This window comes from Macaca nemestrina, chromosome 1 (assembly GCF_043159975.1).
Source record: "Macaca nemestrina isolate mMacNem1 chromosome 1, mMacNem.hap1, whole genome shotgun sequence".
Classification (NCBI taxonomy): domain Eukaryota; kingdom Metazoa; phylum Chordata; class Mammalia; order Primates; family Cercopithecidae; genus Macaca; species Macaca nemestrina.
In genome coordinates this window covers 108,468,408-108,495,020 of record NC_092125.1, presented here as the reverse complement: position 1 = coordinate 108,495,020, position 26,613 = coordinate 108,468,408, and the positions used below count along the sequence as shown (strand labels likewise).

At 43.9% G+C, this 26,613-nt stretch overlaps 2 protein-coding genes across 11 annotated transcripts in view; one reads left to right on the top strand and one right to left on the bottom strand.

The window, feature by feature from the left end:
- The first annotated feature begins 6,735 nt into the window (after nucleotides 1-6,735).
- Nucleotides 6,736-9,113, top strand: LOC105497851 (proteasome 20S subunit beta 4). The gene is made up of 7 exons (XM_011769332.2): nucleotides 6,736-6,905; nucleotides 7,156-7,362; nucleotides 7,623-7,769; nucleotides 7,945-8,026; nucleotides 8,416-8,532; nucleotides 8,719-8,807; nucleotides 8,991-9,113. The coding sequence occupies exons 1-7, from the start codon at nucleotides 6,766-6,768 to the stop codon at nucleotides 9,001-9,003; spliced, it is 795 nt and encodes a 264-aa protein (XP_011767634.1). The 5' UTR covers nucleotides 6,736-6,765; the 3' UTR covers nucleotides 9,004-9,113.
- Nucleotides 9,114-9,902: 789 nt separating this feature from the next.
- The window catches only part of LOC105497852 (pogo transposable element derived with ZNF domain), a 56,120-nt gene continuing 39,409 nt past the window's right edge, over nucleotides 9,903-26,613 (bottom strand). For all 10 annotated transcript variants that reach the window (XM_011769333.3, XM_011769337.2, XM_011769341.2 and 7 more), the window contains 9 exons: nucleotides 19,367-19,467; nucleotides 18,688-18,834; nucleotides 15,804-15,938; nucleotides 15,521-15,693; nucleotides 15,215-15,355; nucleotides 14,395-14,451; nucleotides 14,078-14,190; nucleotides 13,773-13,797; nucleotides 9,903-13,635 (listed from right to left, as the gene is read on the bottom strand). In XM_011769333.3, the coding sequence (XP_011767635.2) occupies nucleotides 11,976-13,635; nucleotides 13,773-13,797; nucleotides 14,078-14,190; nucleotides 14,395-14,451; nucleotides 15,215-15,355; nucleotides 15,521-15,693; nucleotides 15,804-15,938; nucleotides 18,688-18,834; nucleotides 19,367-19,467 (2,552 nt within the window). In that variant the 3' untranslated portion in view covers nucleotides 9,903-11,975. The remainder of the gene's footprint in view (nucleotides 13,636-13,772; nucleotides 13,798-14,077; nucleotides 14,191-14,394; nucleotides 14,452-15,214; nucleotides 15,356-15,520; nucleotides 15,694-15,803; nucleotides 15,939-18,687; nucleotides 18,835-19,366; nucleotides 19,468-26,613) is intronic.

Sequence of the window (26,613 nt, the reverse complement as noted above, 5' to 3'; positions counted from 1 at the left end):
ACAGGCTTGAGCCACCGCACCCGGCCCAGTTTTCAATCAAAGGTTGTGAGAGGCCGGGTGCAGTAGCTCACACCTGTAATCCCAGCACTTCAGGAGGCTGAGGTGGATGGATGGCATGAGTTCAGGAGTTCGAAACCAGCCTGGGCAACATAGTAAGACCCCCCCACCTCTTAAAAAAAAAAAAAAGAAAAAGAAAAGAAAAATTAGCCAGGCATGGTGGCACGCACCTGTGGTCCCAGCTACTCGGGAGGCTGAGGTGGGAGGATCACCTGAGCCCAGGAGGTAGAGGTTTCAGTGAGCCATGATTGCACCACTGCACTCTAGTCTGGGTAACAGAGCAAAACAACAATAAAAGGTTGTGAGAAGAGGGGTGAACCAGGCTGAAACAGCAACCCAGTCCTGACACAGTCTAATCCCAGATTTAATTGAAGTGATCAAATCCTTGCTCCATCTGCCTAATAGAAAAAAGGGAAAACTCTCCCTGGTAGAAGATAATATGATATGACTCCTCTACATTTACTCATAATTTCTGGCAAACAATACAAAATTGTAAAACTTGTAAAGAGAAAAGTAAATGTGACCAAACATGACCAAAATAATAATAATAAAAAAAGATAATAGAAGCAGACCAACAGATGATCCAGATATTAGAGTTAGCATTCAAGAATGTAAAATAACTACTATTAACATGTAAGGAAAATAGAGAAAATGATGAATATATAGATGAAAATATGGATCATTTAAACAGAGAAATGGAATCTATAAAAAAGTCAAATGAACGTATTAAAACTGAAAAAAATCTGAAATTAAGAACTCAGTGTACAGGTTTAACAGCAGATTGGTACAGCAGAACATAGGATTAGTGAACTTGAAGACAGATCAGTAGAAAATACTCAAACTGAAGGACAGAGATTTAAAAAAAGAATAAAAAAGAAAAAGAAAGAAGGAAAACTGGGGTAAGCTAAATTATCTAGCATACATACAACTGGAGTCTCAAAAGGAGAGCAGAGAGAATATTGGGCAAAAGCAATATTGGAAGAGATAAAAACAGTAGTGCAGCCATGGATAAGCTGGACATGTTTTCTTTCTTATCTTCCTTTTATAGCCGCTGAGGCCAGATAATTTTCCAAACTGATGAAAGATATCAACTCACAGAGTCAAGAAGCTCAGCAAACCCAAGCAGGGCAGATACAAACAAAACCATTCGTAAGAATATACTAGTAATACTATTAATCACTGGCCAGGCATGGTGGCTCACGCTCATAATCCCAGCACTTTGGGAGGCTGAGGCAGGTGGATTACCTGAGGCCAGGAGTTCAAGACAAGCCTGGCCAACATGGTGAAACCCCATCTCTACTAAAAATACAAAAATCAGTCAGTCATGGTGGCATGTGAGCCTGTAATCCCAGCTACCTGGGGAGACTGAGGCAGGAGAATCTCTTTGCAAGTTTGCTTGAATCTGGGAGGCAGAGGTTGCAGTGAGCCAAAATCATGTCATTGCACTCCAGCCTGGGCAACAGAGCAGAACTCCATCTCAAAACAAACACAAAAAAACTAACAAACAAAAAACTATTAAACATCTTGAAGTCAGAGGGAGAAAAGCCACATTACCTTCAAAGAAACAACAATATGACTAACAGGTAAATTTTCAACAAAAACAATGGAAGTTGGCTGGGTGTAGTGGCTCACACCTGTAGTCCTAGTACTTTGGGAGATTGAGGCAGGCAGATCACCTGAGATCAGGAGTTTGAGACCAGTCTGGCCAATATTATGAAAACCCATCTCTACTAAAAATACAAAAATCATCTGGGCGTGGTGGCGCATACCTGTAAACCCAGCTACTTGGGAGGCTGAGGCAGGAGAATCACTTGAACTCAGGAGGTACAGGTTGCAGTGAGCTGAGATTGCACCACTGCACTCCAGCCTGGGCAACAGAGTAAGATTTTGTCTCAAAAAACAAAACAAAACAAAAAACCAAAAAACAAAGAAACAAACAAAAAACCAGTGACAGCCAGGAGATGATGAAATAACACATTTAAAGTTCCAAAAGAAAGTAACTATCAACCTGTGCCAAAGGATAAATGCTACAAAAATAAAAGTTTAAGAAAAACACTTTTACCAAAACAATCTTGAAGAGGAACAAAGTTATAGGTCTCACATTTCCTGATTTCAAAACTTATGACAAAGCTACATTAATCAAAACAGTGTGGTACTGTCATAAAGATAGACATACTGGCCAGGTACGGTGGTTCACGTCTGTAATCACAGCACTCTGGGAGGCCGAGGTGGGCAGATCATGAGATCAGGAGATCAAGACCATCCTGGCTAACACGGTGAAACTCCATCTCTACTAAAAAATACAAGAAATTAGCTGGGCGTGGTGGCGGGTGCCTGTAGTGCCAGCTACTCAGGAGGCAGAGGCAGCAGAATGGTGTGAACCCTGGGAGGCAGAGCTTGCAGTGAGCTGAGATCGTGCCACTGCACTCAAGCCTGGGTGACAGAGCCAGACTCAGTCTCAAAAAAAAAAAAAAAAAAAAAGACAGACAAAGAATAGAATAGAGAGCCCAGAAATAAACATTCACATACATGATCAAATGAGTTTTGGGCTTTTTTTTTGAGACAGGGTCTCACTCTGTTGCCCAGGCTGGAGTGCAGTGGTGCAATCATAGCTTATTGTGGCCTTGAACTCCTGGGCTCATGCAATCCTCCTGCCTCAGCTTCCCAAGTAGCTGGGACTATAGGCACATGCCACCACACCCGGCTAATTTTTAATGTTTTTGTAGATATAGGATCTCATTATATTGCTCAGGCTGGTCTTGAACTCTTGAGCCCAAGAAATCCTCCTACCTTGGCCTCCCAAAGTGCTAGAATTACAGATGTGAACCACCACACCCAGCCTCAAATGAGTTTTGGCAAGGGTGCCAAGACCATTCAATGGGGAAAGTAGAGTCTTTTCAACAAACAGTAGTGGGAAAACTGGATATACATGTGCAAAAGAATGGAGTTACAGCACTACAAACATTAATTCAAAATGAATCAAAGATTTAAACTAAGAGCTAAAACTGAACTCAGAACAGGGGAAAAGCTTCATGACATTGCATTTGGCAATGATTTCTGGAAATAATACCAAATTCAAGACAAGAAAAGAAAATAAATAGGACTACATCAAAATTAAAAGCTTTTGTGCATCAAAGGACACTTTGCAAGACAGACTCAGTTCCAGCCTTTATGGAACTTTTAGCTTAGTAAGGCAGACAGTCTTCCAAGTTATGACGAATGCTATGAGAGGTGTTATAGAATTGAATTACAGAGGATATAAAACTTCAAAAATCCTCAGGGTATACTCAAGGCAGACTCACATACTAGTGTAGCCATGGATATATTGTGTATGTTTTCTTTCTCATCTTTCTGTTCTAGTCCCTTGGGACAGACCTTGAGTAGGTCAAGAAAAAATCCTTAACTGTATTGGAGTTGAAAGTTCAAATCCCATTCTCTTAAGAAGTGGAGTAGCGGGCTGAGCGTGTTGGCTCACGCCTGTGCGCCTGTGATCCCAGCACTTTGGGACCTGAGGTGGGCAGACCACCTGAAGTCAGGAGTTCGAGACCAGCTTGGCCAACATGGTGAAGCTCCATCTCTACCAAAAATACAAAAATTAGCCAGGCATGGTAGTGGGCGCCTATAGTCCCAGCTACTCAGGAGGCGGAGGGAGGACAATTGCTTGAACCTGGGCGGTGGAGGTTGCAGTGAGCCAAGATGTCTTGTGTCTTGTTCTTACCTTTTGAATATTGCATCATCAGTAGTTAGCAGTTTGCTTTCTCTGACATCCTACTCTCAGGCTGGATGGCTCTGGATCCTCTCATTTAAATAAGTATTTTATGTATAGATAAAATATATAGCTATATTACCCCACCGGTAACATAGCTTCTAAAAGCTCAGGGTCACATCCCTGAGGTGACCCTCTCCCGCCTTAAAGTGTCTGCCTGAGAAAACTCAAGGTTGCCAAAATAAGGGCAGCTTCCTTCCTTATTTCCCTCCTTCCTTTCCTTTCCCTCCCTCCCTCCCTCCCTCCCTCCCTTCCTCCTTCCCTCCCTCCCTTCCTTCTTCCTTTCATTCTTTCCTTTCTCTCTCCTTTTTTCTCCTTTCTTCCTTTTTTTCTCTCTTTCCTTTCTTTTCTTTTTTTGAGATGGTGTTTCGTTAGCTCTGTTGCTCAGGCTGGAGTGCAGTGGCGCAATCTTGTCTCACTGCAACCTCTGTTTCCTGGGTTCAAACAAATCTCTTGCCTCAGTCTCCCGAGTAGCTGGGATTACAGGCGTGTGCCACCACACCCGGCTAATTTTTGTATTTTTTGTAGAGACGGGGTTTCACCACGTTGGCCATGCTGGTCTCGAACTCCTGACCTCAGGTGATCCGCCCATCTAAGCCTCCCAAAGTCCTGGGATTACAGGCATGAACTACCGCGCCCAGCCTGAGGTGGGCAGATTTCTTGAGCTCAGGAGTTTGAAACCAGCCTGGGCAACATGGTGAGATCCCCCCCAATCTCTACAAAAAAAAAAAAAATACAAAAATTAGGCTGGTTGTGGTGTCTCACGCCTGTAATCCCAGCACTTTGGGAGGTTGGGGTGATAGGATTACCTGAGGTCAGGAGTTTGAGACCAACCTGGCCAATGTGATGAAACCCTGTCTCTATTAAAAATAAAAAAAAAACCCCAAAAAATTAGCTGGGCACGGTTGTGCACACCTGTAACCCCAGCTACTGATGAGGCTGAGGCTGGAGAATCGCTTGAACCAGGGAGGTGGAAGTTGCTGTGAGTTGAGATCGTGCCACTGCACTCCAGCCTGGGCAACAGAGTGAGACTCCCTCTCAAAAAAAGAAACAACAACAACAACAACAACAAAATTTAGCCGGTTGTAGTGCCTGTAGTCCCCAGCTACTCGAGAGGTTGCAGATGCAAGATCACCGGAGCCGCGGAGGCATAGGTTGCAGTGAGCCGAGATCACGCCACTGCACTCCAGCCTGGGTGACAGAGCCAGAACTTGTCTCAAAAAACAAACAAAAGACACGTAAGGACAGTGTTGAGGACAGTATCCTCACTAGTCTCTGTGGGAGGATGGAATCCTAACTTCCATAACTGCCAGCTAGCAGACATCACTGAGCTAAGCACATTTACATTGACTAATTCTGTAAATGTTCACTTCCCTGACTCTAATGACCCTCTGTCTCACCGTCCCCTAACCTCGTTTTCCCTATAAAATACCCATTACTTGTATACAAATTGCAGTCGAGTTCAGTTCATGCTGAACTCTTTTTCCTTATTGCAGTAGTTACTACTGATTGAAATCTGTCCTTTCCACTTTATTGTCTGGCTTTGTTTATCTTTGACAAAGTTCACCAATTTCAAGACACTGTTTCCAGCCCCTGCGATGGAGTTACATTGAGAAGGAAACCCCTGGAATTTAGTTTCACCCCTACACTTTCAGTGGAATTTTTCTGCTTCTTTAGAGGTGCGCAAGGGCCCTTGACAATAAGGAAACTTTCAGACTTGTCCAAGGTCCCACAGAGACTGCTTGATCCACCCGAGCTATCACATCCCACAGGGTATACACAAGAGTATACATTAATACTTTTTTTTTTTTTTGGAGACAGGGTCTCACTCTGTTGCCCAGGCTGGAGTGCAGTGGGGCAACCTCAGCTCACTGCAACCTCCCTTGGGTTCAGGCAATTCTCCCACCTCACCCTCCCAAATAGCTGGAATTACAGGCATGCACCACCACGCCTGGGTAATTTTTTTTGTTTGTTTTTGGTTTTTGTAGAGATAAGGTCTCACCATGTTGCCAAGGCTGGTCTTGAATTCCTGGGTTCAAGTGATTCTCCCGTCTTGGCCTCCCAAAGTTCTGGGATTACAGGCATGAGCCACCGCAGGGGGCCCTGATTCCTTTTTTATTCTGGCTTCAAGATTCAGTTCTACCGTTATCGGCTGTGTGACTGGATAAATCACTACACCGCAAGCCTCGGTTTCCTATTTACGAAATGGGTCGAATAATGCCTGCCACGTGGGGCTGCTCTGAGGAGTACAGATGTAAGAGATCCTGTGTCCACTGAAATTTTCATGTGGGCTTTTTGATAATGATCCAAAAGGAACATGAGAACTGTGATTTCTCGGCCAGGCGAGGCGGCTTACTCCTGTAATCCCAGCACTTTGGGAGTCCGAGGCAGGCGGATCACCTGAGATCCGGAGTTCGAGACCAGCCTGGCCAACATGGTGAAATCCCCTCTCTACTAACAATACAAAAAATTAGCCGGGCGTGGTGGCTCATGCCTGCAATCCCAGCTACTCGGGAGGCTAAGGCACGAGAATCGCTTGAACCTGGGAGGCGGAGGTTGCAGTGAGCCGAGATCGCGCCACTGCACGCCAGCCTGGGGGACAGAGCGAGACTCCGTCTCAAAAAAAAAAAAAAAAAAATTTGTGATCAGCATCTTTTAAGTGGCCACCTCCCCACCCCACCTTCATGCCTCCCTCCTCCTTGAATCGTGTGTTAGAACGCTGTGATCTGGTCCAAACTCCACGGAGATGCGATGTGAAGCGATGTTGGGCAATTTCAACTCCCTGTCTCGGTCGCCACCTAGGATTACTGCAAGGTCAGCTGCGACCTCATCAACATGGCTGCTGGAACTCGCCTACAGGAAAAAGAAAGAAGTGACACTGAAGGATCACTTCCGCTTCCGTTGGCGCAAGCGCTTTCATTTTTTCTGCTACCGTGACTAAGATGGAAGCGTTTTTGGGGTCGCGGTCCGGACTTTGGGCGGGGGGTCCGGCCCCAGGACAGTTTTACCGCATTCCATCCACTCCCGATTCCTTCATGGATCCAGCGTCTGCACTTTACAGAGGTCCAATCACACGGACCCAGTAAGTTCTCGGCGCTTTCGCTTGCGTAGGGGGAGGGACCATGGGGCCTGGTGCTGCCGGCCGGTTTTGAGAGCCCAGGAAGGTGAGGCGGGGCCCCCGGGGGCGCGAACGGCAGGGGAGCTTGGGGCGCCGAGTCCTGGAGAATGCAGAATAATTGGAAGGAATTGTAGAAAATCAGAAGCGGAGCTCAGTGCGCGAAAGAGGGCGCAGGCCATCCCCCTGCTCAGCTCCCACCGTTCTCACTCTTTAGGAACCCCATGGTGACCGGGACCTCAGTCCTCGGCGTTAAGTTCGAGGGCGGAGTGGTGATTGCCGCAGACATGCTGGGATCCTACGGCTCCTTGGCTCGTTTCCGCAACATATCTCGCATCATGCGAGTCAACAACAGTACCATGCTGGGTGCCTCTGGGGACTATGCTGATTTCCAGTATTTGAAGCAAGTTCTCGGCCAGATGGTGTAAGTCATCCATAGAACAGGAGAGTGGTTCCCAAGTAGAGAGGGGAGTCCCCTGTTTTTTATTCCCTTCGATGGAATGGGGGGACTTGATGTTGCGGCGGGGGACTGGGACAGTTGTTGGAGGTCGGAGATCTAAGAGTGTTTGCAGTAAAGTTTTTGGCATTAGGTGTAAGATGGGGAAAGTGTGGTAACTTCTTTTGGGGATGGGTGGAGACCCCGACTTAATTCTCTCCCTTTTCTCACAACCAATTCCTTTTAAGGATTGATGAGGAGCTTCTGGGAGATGGACATAGTTATAGTCCTAGAGCTATTCATTCATGGCTGACCAGGGCCATGTACAGCCGGCGCTCAAAGATGAACCCTTTGTGGAATACCATGGTCATCGGAGGCTATGCTGATGGAGAGAGGTTCATATGAATACAAATAACTTATTTCCTTTACCACCCAACCTAGTACCTGTGTAGTATCTCTTCTGTCTCTTCTCCCCAAGTGAATCCCACTTTAACTCAGACCCCATGGTCCCCTTCTTCAGCTAAGATGAACCTAAGGTGAAATGAGTTTTGATCCATTGTGCCCTGTTAGCTTCCTCGGTTATGTGGACATGCTTGGTGTAGCCTATGAAGCCCCTTCGCTGGCCACTGGTTATGGTGCCTACTTGGCTCAGGTAAGTAGTGAGTCTAGAGGTGGGGAAAAGGGAAGACAGGAAATGGATTAGTGGTTGTCTCCTTTTCTCCTGAAATTCTGATACGAGGGATGGGCTGGGATCCCTATTACTGGGCAGATGGTTTTCTTTGTAGTCTGGGGGCTGTAGGTGTTGACACTGATTTCCAGTGACAAAATGGCATGTCTGGGAGTCAGTAGACATGCAAAGAGAGGACACCCTAGAACTTCCGCTTGAAGTGGCTCTTAGCTTATTAGTAAGCAGAGTTCATTCTGGTGAGGCATGAGGTAGAATGTCATCTTTTCACTCTCATGCTTTTTATACCATAGATTTGAGACAACTAGCCTGTTATTCAGCCCAATATCTACCATGGTTTCCCCCAATCTCCCTAGCCTCTGCTGCGAGAAGTTCTGGAGAAGCAGCCAGTGCTAAGCCAGACCGAGGCCCGTAACCTAGTAGAACGCTGCATGCGAGTGCTGTACTACCGAGATGCCCGTTCTTACAACCGGGTGAGGGATGTGCTGGGAACCTAATTGGTGGGCTCTGAATCCTTGCAATCCCTGGGTCTCTATGCCTTGAAGAACAGATTGCCTCACTTGTGTAACTCCTATTTTTACCCTGGGGAAGACCTCCACTTGACCTTTCATTTAAGGACTTAAGGGGTAGGCATTATTGAATGCTCTGCTTTTTTCCAGTTTCAAATCGCCACTGTAACTGAAAAAGGTGTTGAAATAGAGGGACCATTGTCTGCAGAGACCAACTGGGATATTGCCCACATGATCAGGTTAGTAATAGGAAAAAAATTGGTGACAGATTGGGGAGGTCTTTGGCTTACACTAAGCTGAGCTTTTCTGGGAGACTCACCCAGGAAAATGGGTGGAGAGGATTTTGGTTGGACGGTACAGCTATTTTTAGGAATTGATCCCTTTATGCTTTACACTTTTATTGTTCTTTCTTCCTTTTTTAGTGGCTTTGAATGAAATACAGATGCATTATCCAGAACTGAAGTTATACCCTACTTTTAACTTTGAACTTGGCTGGTTCAAAGATAAGACTCTTCTTTTGTAAAGTAAATAAATTCTTCAAAATGCTTGCTGAGTGGTTTTTGTCTGACTGGGTCACACCAAGTGCAAAACTGCTGAGTACTGCTATGTGCCATCTCCCTCCTTGGTTGGAGAACCCTTAGGGTCTTGCAGCACATACAGAATTCTCTGCACGATACAGAAAGACACACTAGCGTCATTTGGAGCTGTATTAGAAGCAGAGCTTCCTGTAGAAGCGACTTAATTTTTGTGTGCTAACTGGCTTTTTGTGTTCAAATTCTTCTCCCAAATCTTCCCCCACTACACTGGATTATCAAAGGATACAGATTTCTTAATGTTGGCTGTGATTTTCATTAAAATACCACTTGAAAGATAATCTAGTAGAGCTGTTCTGCCTCAGGTTGCCCTCAAGTCAGCTGGGACATCAGCCATCCCTGGAATGGTTCTAAACCTGAATATTTTAGAGACAAAATTCTCATTCTGTTGCCCAGACTGGAGTGCAGCAGCATGATCATAGCTTACTGCAGCCTTGAATTTCTGGGCTCAAGCAACCTCCTGCCTCAGCCTCCCAAGTGCTGGGATTACTGGCATGAGCCATCATGCCCAGCCTGAATTTTTAAAATGAACACTGTAGGTGACTCTGACACATATCCTCTTCAAACTTCTTGAGAAAGAAAATATAGGCAGCAAATTCAAAGTATAGAAATTCAGTGAGAACTGAAGGAAAAATCAAACCATCCCTCCACTTGCATTGTCCGTAACAACAAACTTGTAAGGCAAAAGAAAACAATGAGCTTTCAACCTGAAACCTCCACATATTCAGTCTCAACACAGAAAATAGTCAATAAATACATGTTTATTGATTAAACTGAATTATAAAAAACAAAACCAAAAAAAAATTTCCTTCTACTACTAAGCCATGCAGGCAGAGTCCACAAAGACAACTTCCTGGCCAAAACCCAGCTGATCCACTGTTGGTATTACGATCTTAAAAAAAATTACCCATCAAGAAAGTCAATCATGTGCAGAGGACAGGAACCCCAGCTCTGCTAAGGCTGTGGCTGCTGCAGAAACTACCAAAGAGTAGGATTAAGTTGTTGTAGACAGAAGTGACCAATCAGTTCTTGAACTTTCTCAAAGGCAAAGGCTGATTTCAAAGTCCATAGTCAATAAAATGGCATCAGGCAAAAAGCTGGGGAAGAGAAGCCCAGATGGATCCTTAGTTGTTTTCAGATGTCAAGGGTTCACAAAGCTGGCCAAGCTGTTTCTGGAAGGGACTTTTCCAGTTCACTATATTATAGTGTGCTGGGGGATGAAAAAACAAACAAACAAAAAAGCGGGGTGGGGTGGGAGAAATGGGTGGTAACAAATGTCACACCTGTACCACCAGGCCCATCACATCTTGAGCATTTCCCAGTCTGTGAAAGCCTATTAAACAAGGTCACCTAGAAAAAAAACAAGTTTATAAATCCATTTCCCCTCATTTTATTAAATGTTCCACTTATGTACATTTTAAAGACGAACCATTTACAAGCTTGTGCAGGTTGCCTCCTTGGCTCACAGGAGGGGAACATTGTTGAAAGTCTCAGGATAAACAGAAGACTTGGTTTTTTGCTCCTTTTCTCTGTACGGTACAGTACGTTTTGGTTTAAAACCATGAGTACATACAATTAAAAAAATCCCTCATGCAAATTGTAGAAAAAATTTTTTCCTTGAAGCTGGCAGTGAAAAATAAAGATTCATGTCATTTTCTTTGTGCACACCCCTGTGCGCTTCTTCCTATCAGATTCTTCCCTAAGTATTAAGAGAAATAGGGGAAAGCCACAGAGTACGCTGGATTTCAACAAGTAGTCTGTCTTGTCTTTTTGAAGTTCAACACTTCTTGAACAATTAGCTCCTGACTATAGGACCAGCAATCCCTTAAACAGGCATGTTCGCCATTTAACAGGATGAAGTTCAATAAAGTAGGGACTGCCCCTGGGGGCTTACAGGATGAAGACTCAAACTGGGAATGGCTTCCACCCTAAAACTGTTTGATCACCTCAGTACCTCTTGCTTGCTAATAACACCTGTATCATCCTTTGTCCAGAGTGATGGATGGTGTGAGAATGGGGAAAGGGGCCAAGGATCACAAGTGCAAAAAATATTGTTTATGTCATGTTTTGGAGGGAAGGTGGTGAGGAAAAGACAAATCTATTCATTCTGGATAATTAAAGGTGGTTTCATGCATTTTTAAAGCCACAATTTTATATCTAGGGTTGCTGTAGAAACCAACATCTCTGGAGAGGGAAGGCAAGAAAAGGAGAAGGAAGAGAGAGTTCAGTGGGACTTTTTTTTCCATTTTCATTTTTATATAAAAGTGTTAAGACCACAATGAAAAAAGTTTTTTATCCATATATATAATAAACCAGTTTGTGAGCTACATAATTTGTCTTTCCCATCTTCAGAAATGTTCTCACATTGACAATGATTAGATAGCATCATGCCCAAAGACATTGGCCACACAATAAAACAAAAAAACCAGAAGTACTATGATACAATCGAGGTAAAAGGGGAAACAAAATTTAACATTCGCCCACAATTTTTTTTTCTTTTTCTTAATTTTGTCAGAAAAATACCAAACACAGTGATTTAAATTTAAAAAAAAAAAAAAAAAGTCACAAAAACCTGTTTTTAGCAGAAGTGAATGACCAATGGGCCAGCTCCTTGGCTCAGACGTGATTACTATTGGTTTTCCTAATTAATCCACAAATCCACAGGGAAGTGTAAGTCAACTTCAGGGGGGAGTGGTGGTGTAAAATTAAAAAATATAAACCAAATACCCCACCTGGTATGCCCCCTTTTCCCTAAGCCCCTTTACCCTCCCTCACATGTTCCCACCCCCACTCCACACCCCCTCATGACCCCACTCAAATCTCCATCAGATCTAGGTCAGCTTCTTCAAAGCCATAGAAAGACTCGGTCTCACTTTCACCCTCAAATAGCTGGTGAAGGCTTTCAGGCTCAATTGTCTCTTCAGGAGATGATCTGGGTCGTGGAGTGGAAGACTCAGAATGTTCCCCACTCAGCTTCAGTTGCTCCTCTAGGGAGGCAATTAGCTCCTCCTGCATGTCAGCATTTCTTGTAGGTGAGTTAATGTTGCCATCAGGGCCAGGCAGAACACTAGCCACCAGGAAGGAGCGCTGAACTAGCTCTGGACAGTCCCCAATGACACCTAGCACTTCACCCAGCCAGACAAGCACCAGCTGAAGGAGGACATCAGAATCACATGCAGTATCTGCCATTTCCCGAGCCTGTTCCTTCCACTTTTTATGCAGGAAGTTCTTGACAGTTCTTTTGATGCATACATCTAATGGCTGAATTTTGGAGCTACAGCCTGCTGGGACCACTGCAGGCAAAGTGCTAGAGGCACTAAGCATAGCCAGTACCTCTTCTGACAAGTGAGTGCGATGACAGTCCATCACAAGCATACCTTTGCTGCGCTGGCAAGCTGTGTGCTTCTGCCACACTCGAGTTGACCACAGCTCCATTATCTCATCATCACTGTAGCCACTCTCCTTTGCCTCTAGCAATATGGAATCTGGCATGTTAGCAGGCTGATCCATCTGCCCTCTGTAGAAAACCAGGGTGGGAAGGACAGTGCCATCTGCCAGAATGGCCAGGACTACATCACACCAAGGTTCCCCTGTGCCCACTGTCTGCAGGGCATTCTCCTTTCGGTCATCACTGCTCAGCACCTCTGTATCCAGGAACAAGGATATCTCGTCAATAGCCACAATCATAGACAAGGGTAAGTCCTGGTTGTGAATCTGCCGTTGTACAAATTCAATGAAGAGTCCTGCATTCTCTGCCACATCCTTAGGTAGGGTGTGGGCCACAGCTCGCCGGGCATGGGGAGTCAGGTGGTGCCGCAGCATGAAACGCACAGCCCACTCATAGGAGATCTTAAATCCCCCTTCCAAAGAACGTCCTATTTTGGTGGCCTTCTGGAACAAGGTCTCCTCATTTACAGGTAGCTGTTGTTCACGCTGGGTTAGCACCCACTCAGCCAGTTTCTCTTCTGCCTCAAAGCTTAGATATTTGCCCTCTAGATTCTCCCCCTGGGAGGCCTGGAAACGTCGAAGCCAACGCCGAATACGTCGCTGGGGATTTCGGAAGTGTTCAGCTGCCTGTTCTGTATTGCAGCATAGAGCAAACAGTACTACTCGAAGCTTCTTCACAGACAGCTGCTCCTTTTTGCCAACCCCACTACCACCACCACCTGATGCTGGCTCAGGTTCCTGGGTGACCGGGCTCCCTTCATCCTGATCATCAACATTCAGACATTCAGCTCCCTCCGTAGCCAATGGTGGAAGGGCTAAAGGCTGTGGGTGAGTGGGGGTTGGTGGTGGGGTTGCAGTTGAGGCTGGTGATGGGAGTGCTGGGGCTAAGGGAGTTGGTAGCTCTTCAGGCTCAGCTGGGGTGGCCCCCGCAGATTTCACAGTGGCAGCTTTGTTAGTGGGGAAGGAAGGAGGAGGGTACATATTCTTCACGTTCCGGTCATGCACTCGGTCACGAGTCTGGCCATGCCTACAGGGGTGAGGAGCAAAGAGAGGAGGAAAAATCTCAGTTCAACTAGAAAATTGAAATAATAAGATAATTAATAATAATAAAGAATAAACACACTGCAAATCAAAAATTAAATTGTGAGGTGAGTGAGTTGTTACCTTGAGTGAGCTATCCAAGTGAGTCCTATGGAAAATGAAACAATAAAAAAAGTTAGCTCAGTGAAGAAATAAGCCCTCCAAAGACAGTGCCCTGGGATTTCAACTTACTACATAAAAATACGCTGTTCACAGTGACCAGCTTTCCCAGTTTTCTATAAACTTTAGGTCGGAAGGTTTCTAATTTGGTACAGTACATCTCAACGGTGAATGAGTGAGGCCAGGTGGGCATGCTCCTGATGCATACAGTACGAACCTGGATCTTTTTTCCTCCCCTTGCTCAACTAATCCCCATCTCTCCTACTTACCCCGTGGCAGGATGCTGCTGGATCTGTGAGAGGGGTTGAATACCAAATGCTTGGCCATAGCATCTCCCACAGAGGTAACAAAGGTACATGAAGTGCAGGCCAGCTTGATTCCACTAAAAAAGAGAATCGAGAATATCTAAGAGAAATACAGCAGTGACACTTGAGACCATTAAGCTTTGAGGCTTAAGAAAGAAAAGGAATGCCCTCCCACTTTCTCCGAAATTAATTCACATAACCACCTCTCCAAATAATGAAAAACCTGAAAATTAATGTAAAAACCTGAAAAATTAAGATGCTGCCAGTAAGTTTTTTCTTACCTCACAGAATTTTTAAACAAAGCCAAATACTTGGGGCTCTTCCGTGGAACATGATTGCTGAGAAAGACAAAGAAGTGGTATGAGTTATGGAGTTCTGCTGGCTAAGCTACAGATCACCAGCCAGTGACAATCCCCCAACAAAAGAGACGCTTCTTCAGTGCATCCTAATCTCAACCTAAGCCAGTTTTCCTGTCACCATGCTTCTTAAACTTTAATATGCATACGAGTCCCCTGAGGATCTATTAAAATTCACATTCTGATTCAGGAGGCCTAGGGTGGGGCTGAGAGCCAGCATTTCTAACCACCTCCCTCCTAATACTACTGCTACTTGGCCCTAGTAGCACAGACCATCAAAACTGAAAAAACAAAGCCTCTCACTCTGCTAGGAGAGAAGAACAAATAGCTCTAAGAGTTGAAGGAGGAAACATATTAGGAGCAGGGGAGAAAATGAAATGATTGCTCAAGAATCTGGCTGGGACCAGGTGCAGTGGCTCACGCCCATAATCCCAGCACTTTACGAGGCCGAGGCGGGTGAATCACCTGAGCTCAGGAGTTTGAGACCAGCCTGGCTAACATGGTGAAGCCCCATCTCCACTAAAAATACAAAAAAATTAGCCAGGTGTGGTGGTGCACACCTGTAATCCCAGCTACTTGGGAGGCTGAGACAGGAGAATCACTTGAACCCAGGAGGCAGAGGTTGCAGTGAGCCAAGATTGTGCCATTGTACTCCAGCCTGGAGGACAGAGCAAGACCCTGTCTCCAAAAAAAAAAGAAAGAATCTGAACTCTCAAGCTAAAATACTGGTTAAAAAACAACTTACTTGATCATGTGGTTGGCATAAGCTCGAGAGCAGCAGGTGCTATAGCGACACAGAGAGCAGTGTACGTAAGTAGGGAAATGATTAGGGAAGTCTGGGATCTCGAAGCTGCACTCCAGGCATGTCTGCCGGCCCATGACACTCCTGTGGGAAAAAAGAAAGAATTCTCATTACTGCCTCAGGGGTCCCCAAAATGTAGGATTTTCAGACAACAAACCCTGCTAAAAAGCTACCAGATCGCACTGTGTATCAGGAATAATCCTGCCCACCCAGTCCCCACCCGCCCAGCACTTAGAAGAAGGTGCTGACATTTTCCTAACAGCTCTCTTCTGGATGCTGCGCTGGACAGGGGGATAAAGGAAGACAGGCAGAGGGTCCATGGAGGAGGTCAGCGGTGCTGCCTCCTGCAAGGCGCTGGGAGGTGTATCATTAGAGGATACAGGAACAGTTCGTGGCTGCCCTCGGGAAGCCCGGATTGTCACCTGAGAAACAAGGGAAGTAACAATGAGACATAACCCACGCTGAATTTCAGAATACTGAAAATCTCTATTCCTCCCTCCCTGAGCCTATAAGACACTGGCAAACTCTTTACCTTGGTGCCTGGTTTCAAGCCCTCCAGCTGCTTGGGTTTACGGAAGGTTTTATGGTGTTGAAGCTTGTGTTCAATTTTGTCCTTGGCAAAGAGAAACTGTAGCCGGCATTTGTTGCAGTGATAAACATTTCTCTTCTGAAGTGGGGGAGGGAAAAAAAGAGACAAAATCCCTTAAAGGTTCCTAATAAATTTTCTTCTTTGAGGAGAAAGCAGATCAATGTCAACCATATCATTCTTCCCACCTTTCTGTTGATAATTTAAGAGAGTAAGAAAGAAATATGCGACATGACCACAAAACCTACCATTGAGAATCATCACTTCCCATGATCTCAAAGAAAGATGGTAGATTCTAGTCCAGGATGACTAAGTTCTCAAATCATCCGTTCCTGACTTGTTTAACAATTTGAATGAGTGATGTAACCTTTATTTGTATTGTATCTTTACATTGCTGACAACTGGACATTCTCCTGGACATTTTTTTTTAAAAAGGACAATGTACATAGTAAAGAAAAGCCATACTTTTTTTTCTGTACTCTTCTAACTTTGCTTTCAACTCCAACACTCAGTTCCCTTCCATACAAACGACTTATTACCAGTTTCCTGAGTATGCTTTCGTGGACAGTCTACACATGTAACTGTATCACAAACACATTCATATCCAATCATCACCTGCCCCACTCCCCTTTTTTTGAGACAGGGTCTCTGTTGCCCAGGCTGGAATGCAGTGGCATGTTCACAGCTCACTGCACGTCCCAAGTAGCTGGGACTACAGGCACGCGCCACCATGCCCGGCTACTTTTTGTATTTTTTGTAGAGACTGGGTGTCACCATGTTGCCCAGGCTGGTCTTCAACTCTTGGGCTCAAGTGATCTACCCGCCTTGGCCTCCCAAAGTGTTGGGATTATAGGCGTGCACCACTGTGCCTGGCCCCCACTTTTTTCCCTTTCCTTTTTGTAGAAATGTTGTCTCACCATGTTGCCCAGGCTGGACTCCACCTCCTGGGCTCAAGTGATCCTCCCACCTCAGCCCTCTTCTTTTTCTCCTTTTAATACAAATGATAGCACTTATCTTGCTGTTTTCCCACTTAACACATCAGTATATACAGATACGTCTCCTGGTGAGACCATTTTGAGGATTCAGTCTGCTTAGTATTGAAGTCCTTCAAAAATAGAACCCATGTCTATGATTTTCTTTAGCAGGGTAACAAGTTTAGGCTGAGAGACAATTTCCACCCCCCTATTTGGAAATACAGTTGTGGTAGATGATCAGCAGTCACTACTGTGCAAAGGAGACTACGAGCGTAATAGGGTGCATGTGTTTGTGTGCATATGTATGTGACTATTAAGCACACATTCTCCATTTTGAATCCTCTCTTATATACCTTTCACTCTCCTCTAGTGGCTCTCTTCTTGTAGTATTTTAAAACGAAGTCATAGCTTTTCATCTTATAAAGACAAAAGCAACAAGAAATTCTTCTTTGCCACTTCTTCCTCTGGATTTACCTACCCTGGGGGTCCTCCCTTTTTATAAATAAACATCTTTAAATACATCATCTTCATTTCCTTACCTCTCATTCATTTGTTCTGCTGAAATCTAACTTCCACCCTACCAACCAACAAAATGGCTCTCATCAATGTTGCTAAATTAAAGGCCTGTTTCTAAGTCCTTACGTTGCTTGACACCTTCCTGTAACATACGACATTTTGATCACACCCTTTTCTTTAAAATACTTTCTTCTCCCCAGTTTCCTTAATGTCAAGACTCTTCTGGCTTTCTTCCTAGTACTATGGTGGTTGCTCTACAGATAAGAGACTTCAAATATCCTAAGCCTTCTCTTATTCTCAACAGGGTTGGGGGGCCCATGGCATTTAAGTTTAAAATCTACAGGATTTATTTAACGCTGATTCCTAAATATCTTTTCTGCAACCCAGAGTTCTCTCCCAGGCTTCAGATCTATTATCCAACAGCTACACTTGACATCCACAGATACTGCTAACTTACAATATCCAAACTCATGATCTCCCCCCTCACAAATATACTTTCTTTATTGTTTCTATCTCAGCAAATAGTTCCCTCATTCACCCAGTTGCCCAAGACAGAATCTTAGGCACTATTCTTAACTACTGCATTGCTACCTTCACCTAATCCATCTCTACATCACGAATATCACAAATCTTCTGAATATCTCTCAACTCTACCCTCTTTTTCTTCATTTCAAAAGCCAATAGCCAGTATCATCTCTCACCTGAACTACTGAAAAAAGCCTTCTACCTAGTTTCCCTAACTGTAGTCTCAATCTCCTTTAATCCATTCTCTGCAGTGCAAGCAGTATAAAATCTTAACTAAATCTGAACACATCACTCCAGGGCTTAAAACCCCTTTAATGGCTTCGCAATGACTTCTTTTCATGGCTTAAAAGACCCTCCATGATCTGTCCCTGCCTAACTTCCAACTCCTCTGTCTCTTACATCCTACACTGAATCTCTCTCAATTTCTTGAACCTCCATAATCTTGCTTTGTGCCTTGGACACACTGTTCTTCATCTTATTTCATCTGGCTCAATCTTATTCATCCCTCAGGTATTGAACAACACTTCTTTCTGGAAGCCTTACTAGGCACCCAGAATAGCTATGTGATTTTCTATATCCTATACTTTCCCCAACGCAGTACTCTTCATGCTTTATTGTATTGTTTGCCTTGTTTACCACTAAATCTCTAGCATCTAGACTGGTACATGGCACATAAATGAATTCAATCAATTTCTGCAAACATATGCATATTATAATCTCTGCCCAAATTATTTGCCTAGCTCAGCCCTGGCCCCAGTATCCATGTTTAAAAAAAAAAAATAAAGAGAATATGGGAATTGCTTGGTGCCTAGTACCTGGTGCCTCATGTAATGCTGTTGGAATGCATTGCCATTTTTGAAGACCTTCAGGCAATAAGGGCAGAGCAGATGCCGGGTATCCTCATGGATCATCCGAAAATGGACATCTACCTCAGAGTAGAGTGAGGAGCGATATTGACACACCTGAGTCACATAAGAGGGAAAATAAGGCTAAGAATGAAGTGAACAACTGAGAGGCCTTAAAAAAAAAAAAAAAAGGTAGCAATAAAAACTTTTAAATAAAAAAAAAAAGTTTTCCCAAATGCATAGAAATCGAATTATTTTTCTGACTTTGTAATGCTGGGCTATGTCTGTGATAGATTTAGCTATTACTTTAAAAACAGGAAGGGACAGGAAAGTCTAAGAACAATCCATGTTCTGTAACTAAGAAAAATAAAGCCTTTTCTGTTAATTTCCAAAGGGCACGTTCAGGAGACAGACAATCCCTTAGAATATGCACATGTTCCCTGGCTAGTCTACTTGTGGACATGTTCTTTTATGTTTTCCTCCTGCGTGGAAACCCTGAAGATAAACTGTGTTTACTATTTCTTCTGTACCTACTCAGAGTTCCTAAACTGAGTGTATGCAGTAGGTATTCAGCAATATTCATTAGCAGATTCTTTGTGTTCTGCCTGAGAGCAAAACTGCTAAAACTCCCTGGAGAAAAAGGCAATACCTGGCAAACATAAGGCATCTCTCCAGGCTTATGAGTATCCTTCATATGCTGGAGAAATAGTGGCTCACTTTCAAACGCCCACTCACAGATCTTGCACTTGGCTGTAAGAAGAAAAGTAATCAATAAATCCACTTGAAAATAAGACAAAAGTCCTGCTGACTCACAATCTTTATTTTCTGACTCCTTTATTTTCATTTTCAACAATCAGTAAATCACAGGTCCCTTCTGTTCTTTCTTTAAATGGCTCCACCTTAACATTTGTGTTGCTGATAATCTTATGTATGTAGCTCAGACTTCTTACCAAAGCTTCGTTCTAGATTTTATCTAGAAGACATTTTAAATTGGTTATTCTATCATCAACTCTAACCTAATTCAGCATCCTTCTGGCTTACCAGTGTTTCCCTTTTTCTTTTCCCCATTTCTTCCTGAGCTCAAAATTTAGGCACTATCTCGGACTTCAAACCCTGTATTCTGTCACCATTATTTCAAACTGCATGTAGGAGCTGTCACTTCTCTATTCTTATAGGCAAAAACTTGGTAGTGGCTCATATGATTTCCCACTGCTAATCCGCTGGCCTCCAATACTTCCTACTCTCTTTGAAATTGTCCATTTTGTCAAGCTTATGAGAAAAAATTTTGACAAAATTTTATGACACAAATTAACAATTTTGTCAACTTATCAGAGTAATTTCATGTTGGCCAGGCTGGTCTCGAACTCCTGATCTCAGGTGATCAACCTGTCTCAGCCTCCCAAAGTCCTGGGATTACAAGTGTGAGCCACTGTGCTTGGCACTCCCCATTTTTTTTTTTTTTTTTTTTTTTAAGAGACAGAACCTCACTCTGTTGCCCAGGCTGGAGCATGATCACAGCTCACCGCAGCCTCCTGAGTAGCTAGGACTATCCTTTGAGCTCAAGTGAGCCTCCTGTATCAGCCTCCCAAGTAGCTAGGACTACACTGGTGCACCACCATGCCCGACTAATTAAAACATTTTTTTTTTTTTTAGGTACAGGGTCTTGCCATGTTGCCCAGGCTGGTCTGAAACTCCTGGCCTCAAGCAATCCTTCTGTCAATCCACTTCAGCTTCCCAAAGTGCTAGAATTACAGGTGTGAGCCAGTATACCAGTCAATTTTGGTAAGATTTTTAACTGCTACATATTTTGAATTATACAGTATAGCAAAAAGATATTATTTACATTTTTCTCACTTTAATTGGAATTAGTTTCAAATTTTTGCAAATAAGAAAACTGGAAGCTTAAAGCCTTGGGCATTTACTGGACAATGTCTAACCTCCCCCTGCCAGCTCCCTACACCCCAGCCAAAGAAATATGAAAAGAGTTGAAATCTTTTTTTTTTTTTTTTTTTTTTTTTAACTACCTAGCACCCTGGATTTTTGTTTTTGTTTTGAGACAGAGTCTCGTTCTGTCTCCCAGGCTAGACTGTAGTGGCTCAATCATGGCTCACTGCAACCCTGACCTCCCAAGCTCAAGCAATCCTCCCATCTCAGCCTCCCAAAGTGCCAGAATTACAGGTATGAGCCACTGTGCCTAGCCAGGTACTTTTTAAAAGTAAAACAAACAAACAAAAGCCAGGGGTTCTTAATCTGGGGTCTATGGAACAGGCCTCTAGGAACCCAGGTATTCTCTGAAATTATTTGCAAAAGACTAAAATGTAGATTTTTTTAGGAAGAGGATTCACACATTTCATATTTTTTCTCAAAGGGGTCTGCAACTCCACTTAGAAACACTGTATAGAGGTACATTAGGTGCTATGAGGACATGGATAAATAAGAAATTCTGCATAAAGGAATGAGAAAAAGCTATAATAACATAAAAAGCTGAATTGTCAAAGAAGAATGGGGCTCAGCCACCCAGAGAGAGGACCAAGAGAAAAGCAGGAGGAAAGGCAAGTAGGTATGAAAGTTAACCACATGTTTGGGAAACAGTTAACTAGCAACATGACAATATTATCTCTTTTCCACCCACCCCCTGATTTGTTTACCTCTTTCAGTTTTTTTTTCTCTTCCAGAACACCTTTAAGCAATCTTTTGTCCAGGCCTTTCTTACTCTGTTTTCCCTGGGCAATCTCATTCAATCTTTCTCCTATAACCTATTTATCAGCTCTATTTTCACAGCTGTCACGCAACATCAATAATAAAAACACTTATTAAGCAATTTCTAATGTACAAGCATCATGTTAAGATTTACATGTGTTGGCTGGGCACAGTGGCTCACGCCTGTAATCCCAACACTTTGGGGGACCGAGACAGGCAGATCACCTGAAGTTGGGAGTTCAAGACCAGCCTGACCAACATGGAGAAACTCCGTCTCTACTAAAAATACAAAATTAGCCGGGAATGGTAATGCATGCCTATAGTCCCAGCTACTTGGGAGGCTGAGGCAAGAGAATCGCTTGAACCCCGGGAGGCAGAGGCTGCAGTGAGCCAAGATGGCACCACTGCACTCCAGCCTGGGCAACAAGAGCAAAACTCCCTCAAAAAAAAGAAAAAAAAAAAAAAGATTTACATGTGTTATCTCAAGAAAACTAATGAGGTAGGAACTCAAATATAAGTGGATTTAGGAGATCTCTGGTAACCTTTGACACATCAGTTCTACAGGAGAAGGCGCTAATACAGAAAAAGATTCAAGAGAGAGAATGAATTGATTCTCCATAGTGGCTATCCTAACACTGTCCCTCTGAGCACCATCACCCTCATTCCCTCCTTAACACTTAACACAGTCTCCTACTTTGAGGATTTAGGCATGAATAACTATAACTTTTGCTGCTTGTTTTGCAAACTATGGAAGGATAGATCTCTTATATCTTCCTAAGGCTCATCCAACCTCATCATGCCATGTATTCCAAGATTCTGTCAATTTGTTTTCCCTGTCTTGAATCTTCCCCACCCCCGACAGTTTCCAACTCCCAAACATGGTTAAGCTCCCTAAAGCATCCTTCCCTCAATCCTACTTCTTCCTCAGTCTATTATTTCTCCTTTCCGCTAATGCAAGATTTTTTGAAAGATTAGAATAACCTACATCTGTTACCTTTAATGAGATGCTCAGGAGGTGGAGGTAACGATGCCAGGAGGAAAAATGTTAGAACATTTGAAGAAATGGGCGTGGTGGCTCATACCTGTAATCCCAGCACTTTGGGAGGCCGAGGTGGGTGGATCATGAGGTCGGGAGATCAAGACCATTCTATCCTGGCTAACATGGTGAAACCCCATCTCTACTAAAAATGCAAAAAAATTAGCCGGGAGTGGTGGCGGGCGCCTGTAGTCCCAGCTACTCAGGAGGCTGAAGGCAGGAGAATAGTGTGAACCCAGGAGGCGGAGTTTGCAGTGAGCTGAGATCACGCCACTGAACTCCAGGCTGGGCGAAAGATCGAGACTCTGTCTCAAAAAAAAAAAAAAAATTAAAAAGAAAAAAAAAGGAACATTTGAAGAAATGTACCTTAAGATAGCCACTATGGAAAACAGGAATAAAAACTAATAGTCTTAACCATTTTTTAGTCCCAAATCTGAGAGTAACAAAAGGTATGCAGCCTCTCTCCTGAAAAATGCACACACACAGGAAAGGTTTCCACGTAATTTCAAGGGGTTCACAGGACACCTCACCACCAAGCAGGTTAATATTTCTGTATTAGACATAAATATTAAAAGACTATTAATCAGGGCCAGGTGCAATGGCTCACACCTGTAATCTGAGCGCTTTGGGAGGCAGAGGCGGGTGGATCATCTGAAGTCAGGAGTTCAAGACCAGCCTGGACAACATGGTGAAACCCTATTTCTACTAAAAATACAAAAATTAGCTGGGTGTGGTGGTGCACGCCTGTAATCCCGGCTACTCAGGAGGCTGAGGCAGCAGAATTGCTTGAATCTGGGAGGTGGAGGTTGCAGTGAGCTGAGATCACGCCACTGCACTCCAGCCTGGGTGACAAGAGCGAAATTCCATCGCAAAAAAAAAAAGAAAAAAAAGACTATGAATCAGACAGAGTGTGGGAGGCTCACACCTGTAATCCCAGCACTCTGGGAGGCCAAAGTGGGTGGATCACTTGAGGCTAGGAGTTCAAGACCAGCCTGGCCAACGTGGTGAAACTCAAGTCTCTACTAAAAATACAAAAATTATCTGGGTGGGATGGCGTACGCCTGTAGTCCCAGCTACTTGGAAGGATGAGGCAGGAGAACTGCCCGAACCCGGGAGGTAGAAGTTGCAGTGAGCTGTGATTGTGTCACTGCATTCCAGCCTGGGTGACAGAGTGAGACTCAGTCTCAAAAAAAAAAAAGACTATGAATCAGCATTAGACAAACTTATGAAAAGAACCCTAGGGCCATACAAGCTCCTTCAAGTCACTGCACTGCTCTGAAACAAGTGTGAATAAAAATGTAACGCTATTTTTTTTTTTTTTTTGAGATAGGGTCTCACTCTATCAACCACACTAGAAACCAGTGGTGTGATCATATCTCACTGCAGGCTTGACTTGCTGGGCTCAAATCCCACCTCAGCCTCCTGAGCAGCTGGGGCTACAGGCACATGCCACCGCACCTGGCTAATTAAAAACAAACAAACAAACAAACAGAGATAGAGATAGGGTCTCACTATGTTCCCCAGGCTGTTCTCAAACTCCTGGGCTCAAGCAATCCTCATGCCTTGGCCTCCCAAAGTGCTAGGATTAGTGGCATGAGTCACCATGCCTTGGCCTGTAATGTTGTTAAGATGATACTGTTACCACAATTAAATATAATGATCCACTGATATTCTGGGGACAACTCAGAAAATTTTAAAATAAACTAGGTATTGAATGATATTAAGGATTTCTAATTAATTGTTAGTCCCCCCGCCCCCCTCCCGAGATGGAGTCTTGCTCTCTCACCAGGGTGGAGTACAATGGTGGGATCTCAGCTCACTGCAACCTCCGTCTCTCAGGTTCAAGTAATTCTCCTGCCTAAGCCTCCCAAGTAGCTGGGATTATAGGCGTGTACCACCACACCTGGCTAACTTTTTGTATTTTAGTAGAGACGGGGTTTCACCATGTTGTCTGGGATGGTCTCAAACTCCTGACCTCGTGATCCACCCACCTCGGCCTCCCAAAGTGCTGGGATTTACAGGCGTGTGGCACTGCGCCCGTCCCTCTTTTTTTTTTTTTTTTGAGACACTGTTTCATTCTTGCTGCCCAAGCTGGACTGCAATGGTGCTATCTCAGCTCACTGCAACCTCCGCCTCCCAGGTTCAAGTGATTCTCCTGCCTCAGCCTCCCAAGTAGCTGGGATTACAAGTCCGCACAACCATGACCGACTAATTTTTTGTATTTTTAGTAGAGACAGGGTTTCACCACATTGGCCAGGCTGGTCTTGAACTCCTGACCTTAGGTGATCCGCCCACCTCAGTCTCCCAATGTGCTGGGATTACAGGCGTGAGCCACTGCACCTGGCCTATTAGATCTTAACAAAGGTACTATGGCCATTAAAAAAAAAAAAAAAAAAAAGTCTTATTTTTTAGAGCTATACATTAAAATATTTAGGGGAAAAATATCATGATGTCTACAATTAATAAACAATTCAGAAAATAAAAGGAAAAAAATCCCCCAAAATATTAGCATGTAAAAATAAGCTCCTTTTTGATAAGGTATCTGCACTCCCATGTTTATTGCTGCACAGTACACAATAGGCAAAACATGGAATCAATGTAAGTGACCATCAACAGATTAATGAATAAAGAAGATGTGGTGGCTCGGCACAGTGGCTCATGAGGTCAGGAGTTTGAGACCAGCCTGACCAACATGGTGAAACCCCGTCTCTACTAAAAAATACAAAAAAATTAACCGGGCGTGGTGGCGCGTGCCTGTAATCCCAGCTACTCGGGAGGCTGAGGCAGAAGAATCTCTTTAACCCGGGAGGCGGAGGTTGTGGTGAGCTGAGATTGCGCCACCAACCTTCAGCCTGGGCAACACAGCAAGACTCCTTCTCAAAAAAAAAAAAAAAAAAGGGTGTGGTATATATACTCAGTGGAATATTATAGACGTAAGAAAGAAAGAAATTCTGTCATGCAGGAACATGGTTAGAACTGGAGATCATTAACGTTAAGTGAAGTAAGCCAAGCATAAAAAGACAAATATCACATGTTCCCACTCATATGTGGGAGATAAAAGAAAGGAGATCTCATGAAGAGAGAGTAGAATGGTGGTTCCAGAGGCTGGGAAGAGCAGGGGAGCAGGGAGTTGAAGAGAAGCTGACCAATGGGTACAAATACATGGTCTGAAAGAAGAAATAAGACTTAGGGCTAGACAGATCAGTAGGGTGACTATAGTTTACGATAACCTGTTGTACATTTCAAAATAGCTAGAAGAGAATAATTTGAATGTTTCCAGCATAAAGAAACACATATTTAGAATGATAAATATTCCAAGTACATAGATTTAATTTTTACAGATTATATGAATGTATTAGATTATCACATGCATCCCTAAACCATGTACACCTAATTATGCATCAAATTTTTTCTTTTTTTAAAGCTACTTTTGGGCTGGGCACGGTGGCTCATGCCTGTAATCCCAGCACTTTGGGAGGCTGAGGCGGGTGGATCACGAGGTCAGGAGTTTGAGACCAGCCTGGCCAACATGGTAAAACCCCGTCTCTACTAAAAATACAAAATCCCAGCACTTTGGGAGGCTGACGCAGGTATATTATTTAAGTCTAGGAGTTTGAGACCAGCCTGAACAACATGGCAAAACCCCATTTCTACTAAAAATAAACAAAAAAAAAATTAACTGGGCATGGTGTCACATGCATGTAATCCCAGAAACTTGGGAGAGTGAGGCACAATAATTGCTTGAATCTGGAAGGTGCAGGTTACAGTGAGCCAAGATCGCACCACTGCACTCCAGCCTAGGTGACAGAGCAACTGTCTCAAAAAACAAAAGACAAACAAACAAAAAAACAAAAAGGCTGGGCTCGGTGGCTCACGCCAGTAATGACAGCTTTGAGAGGCCGAGCTTGAGCTCAATAAATTGAGACCAGCCTGGGCAGCATGGCAAAACTCCATCTCTACAACCCCCCTCACCGCCCCCCCAAAAAAACCCCAAAATTAGCTGGGCATGGTGGCATGTGCCTGTAGTACCAGCTATTGAGGAGGCTGAGTTGGGAGGATCATCTTAGCCTGGGAAGTGGAGGTTGCAGTGAGCCAAGACTGTGCCACTGCACTCCAGCTTGGCTAACAGAGTGAGACCCTGTCTCAAAAAACAAACAAAC

Bases quoted from the DNA above. Each gene is read 5' to 3' on its own strand.
- LOC105497851 (XM_011769332.2), top strand. From the start codon at position 6,766: ATGGAAGCGTTTTTGGGGTCGCGGTCCGGACTTTGGGCGGGGGGTCCG. The intron at 7,770-7,944 runs GTTCATATGAAT...GTGCCCTGTTAG, and splicing joins GGCTATGCTGATGGAGAGAG to CTTCCTCGGTTATGTGGACA. The intron at 8,533-8,718 runs GTGAGGGATGTG...GCTTTTTTCCAG, and splicing joins ATGCCCGTTCTTACAACCGG to TTTCAAATCGCCACTGTAAC.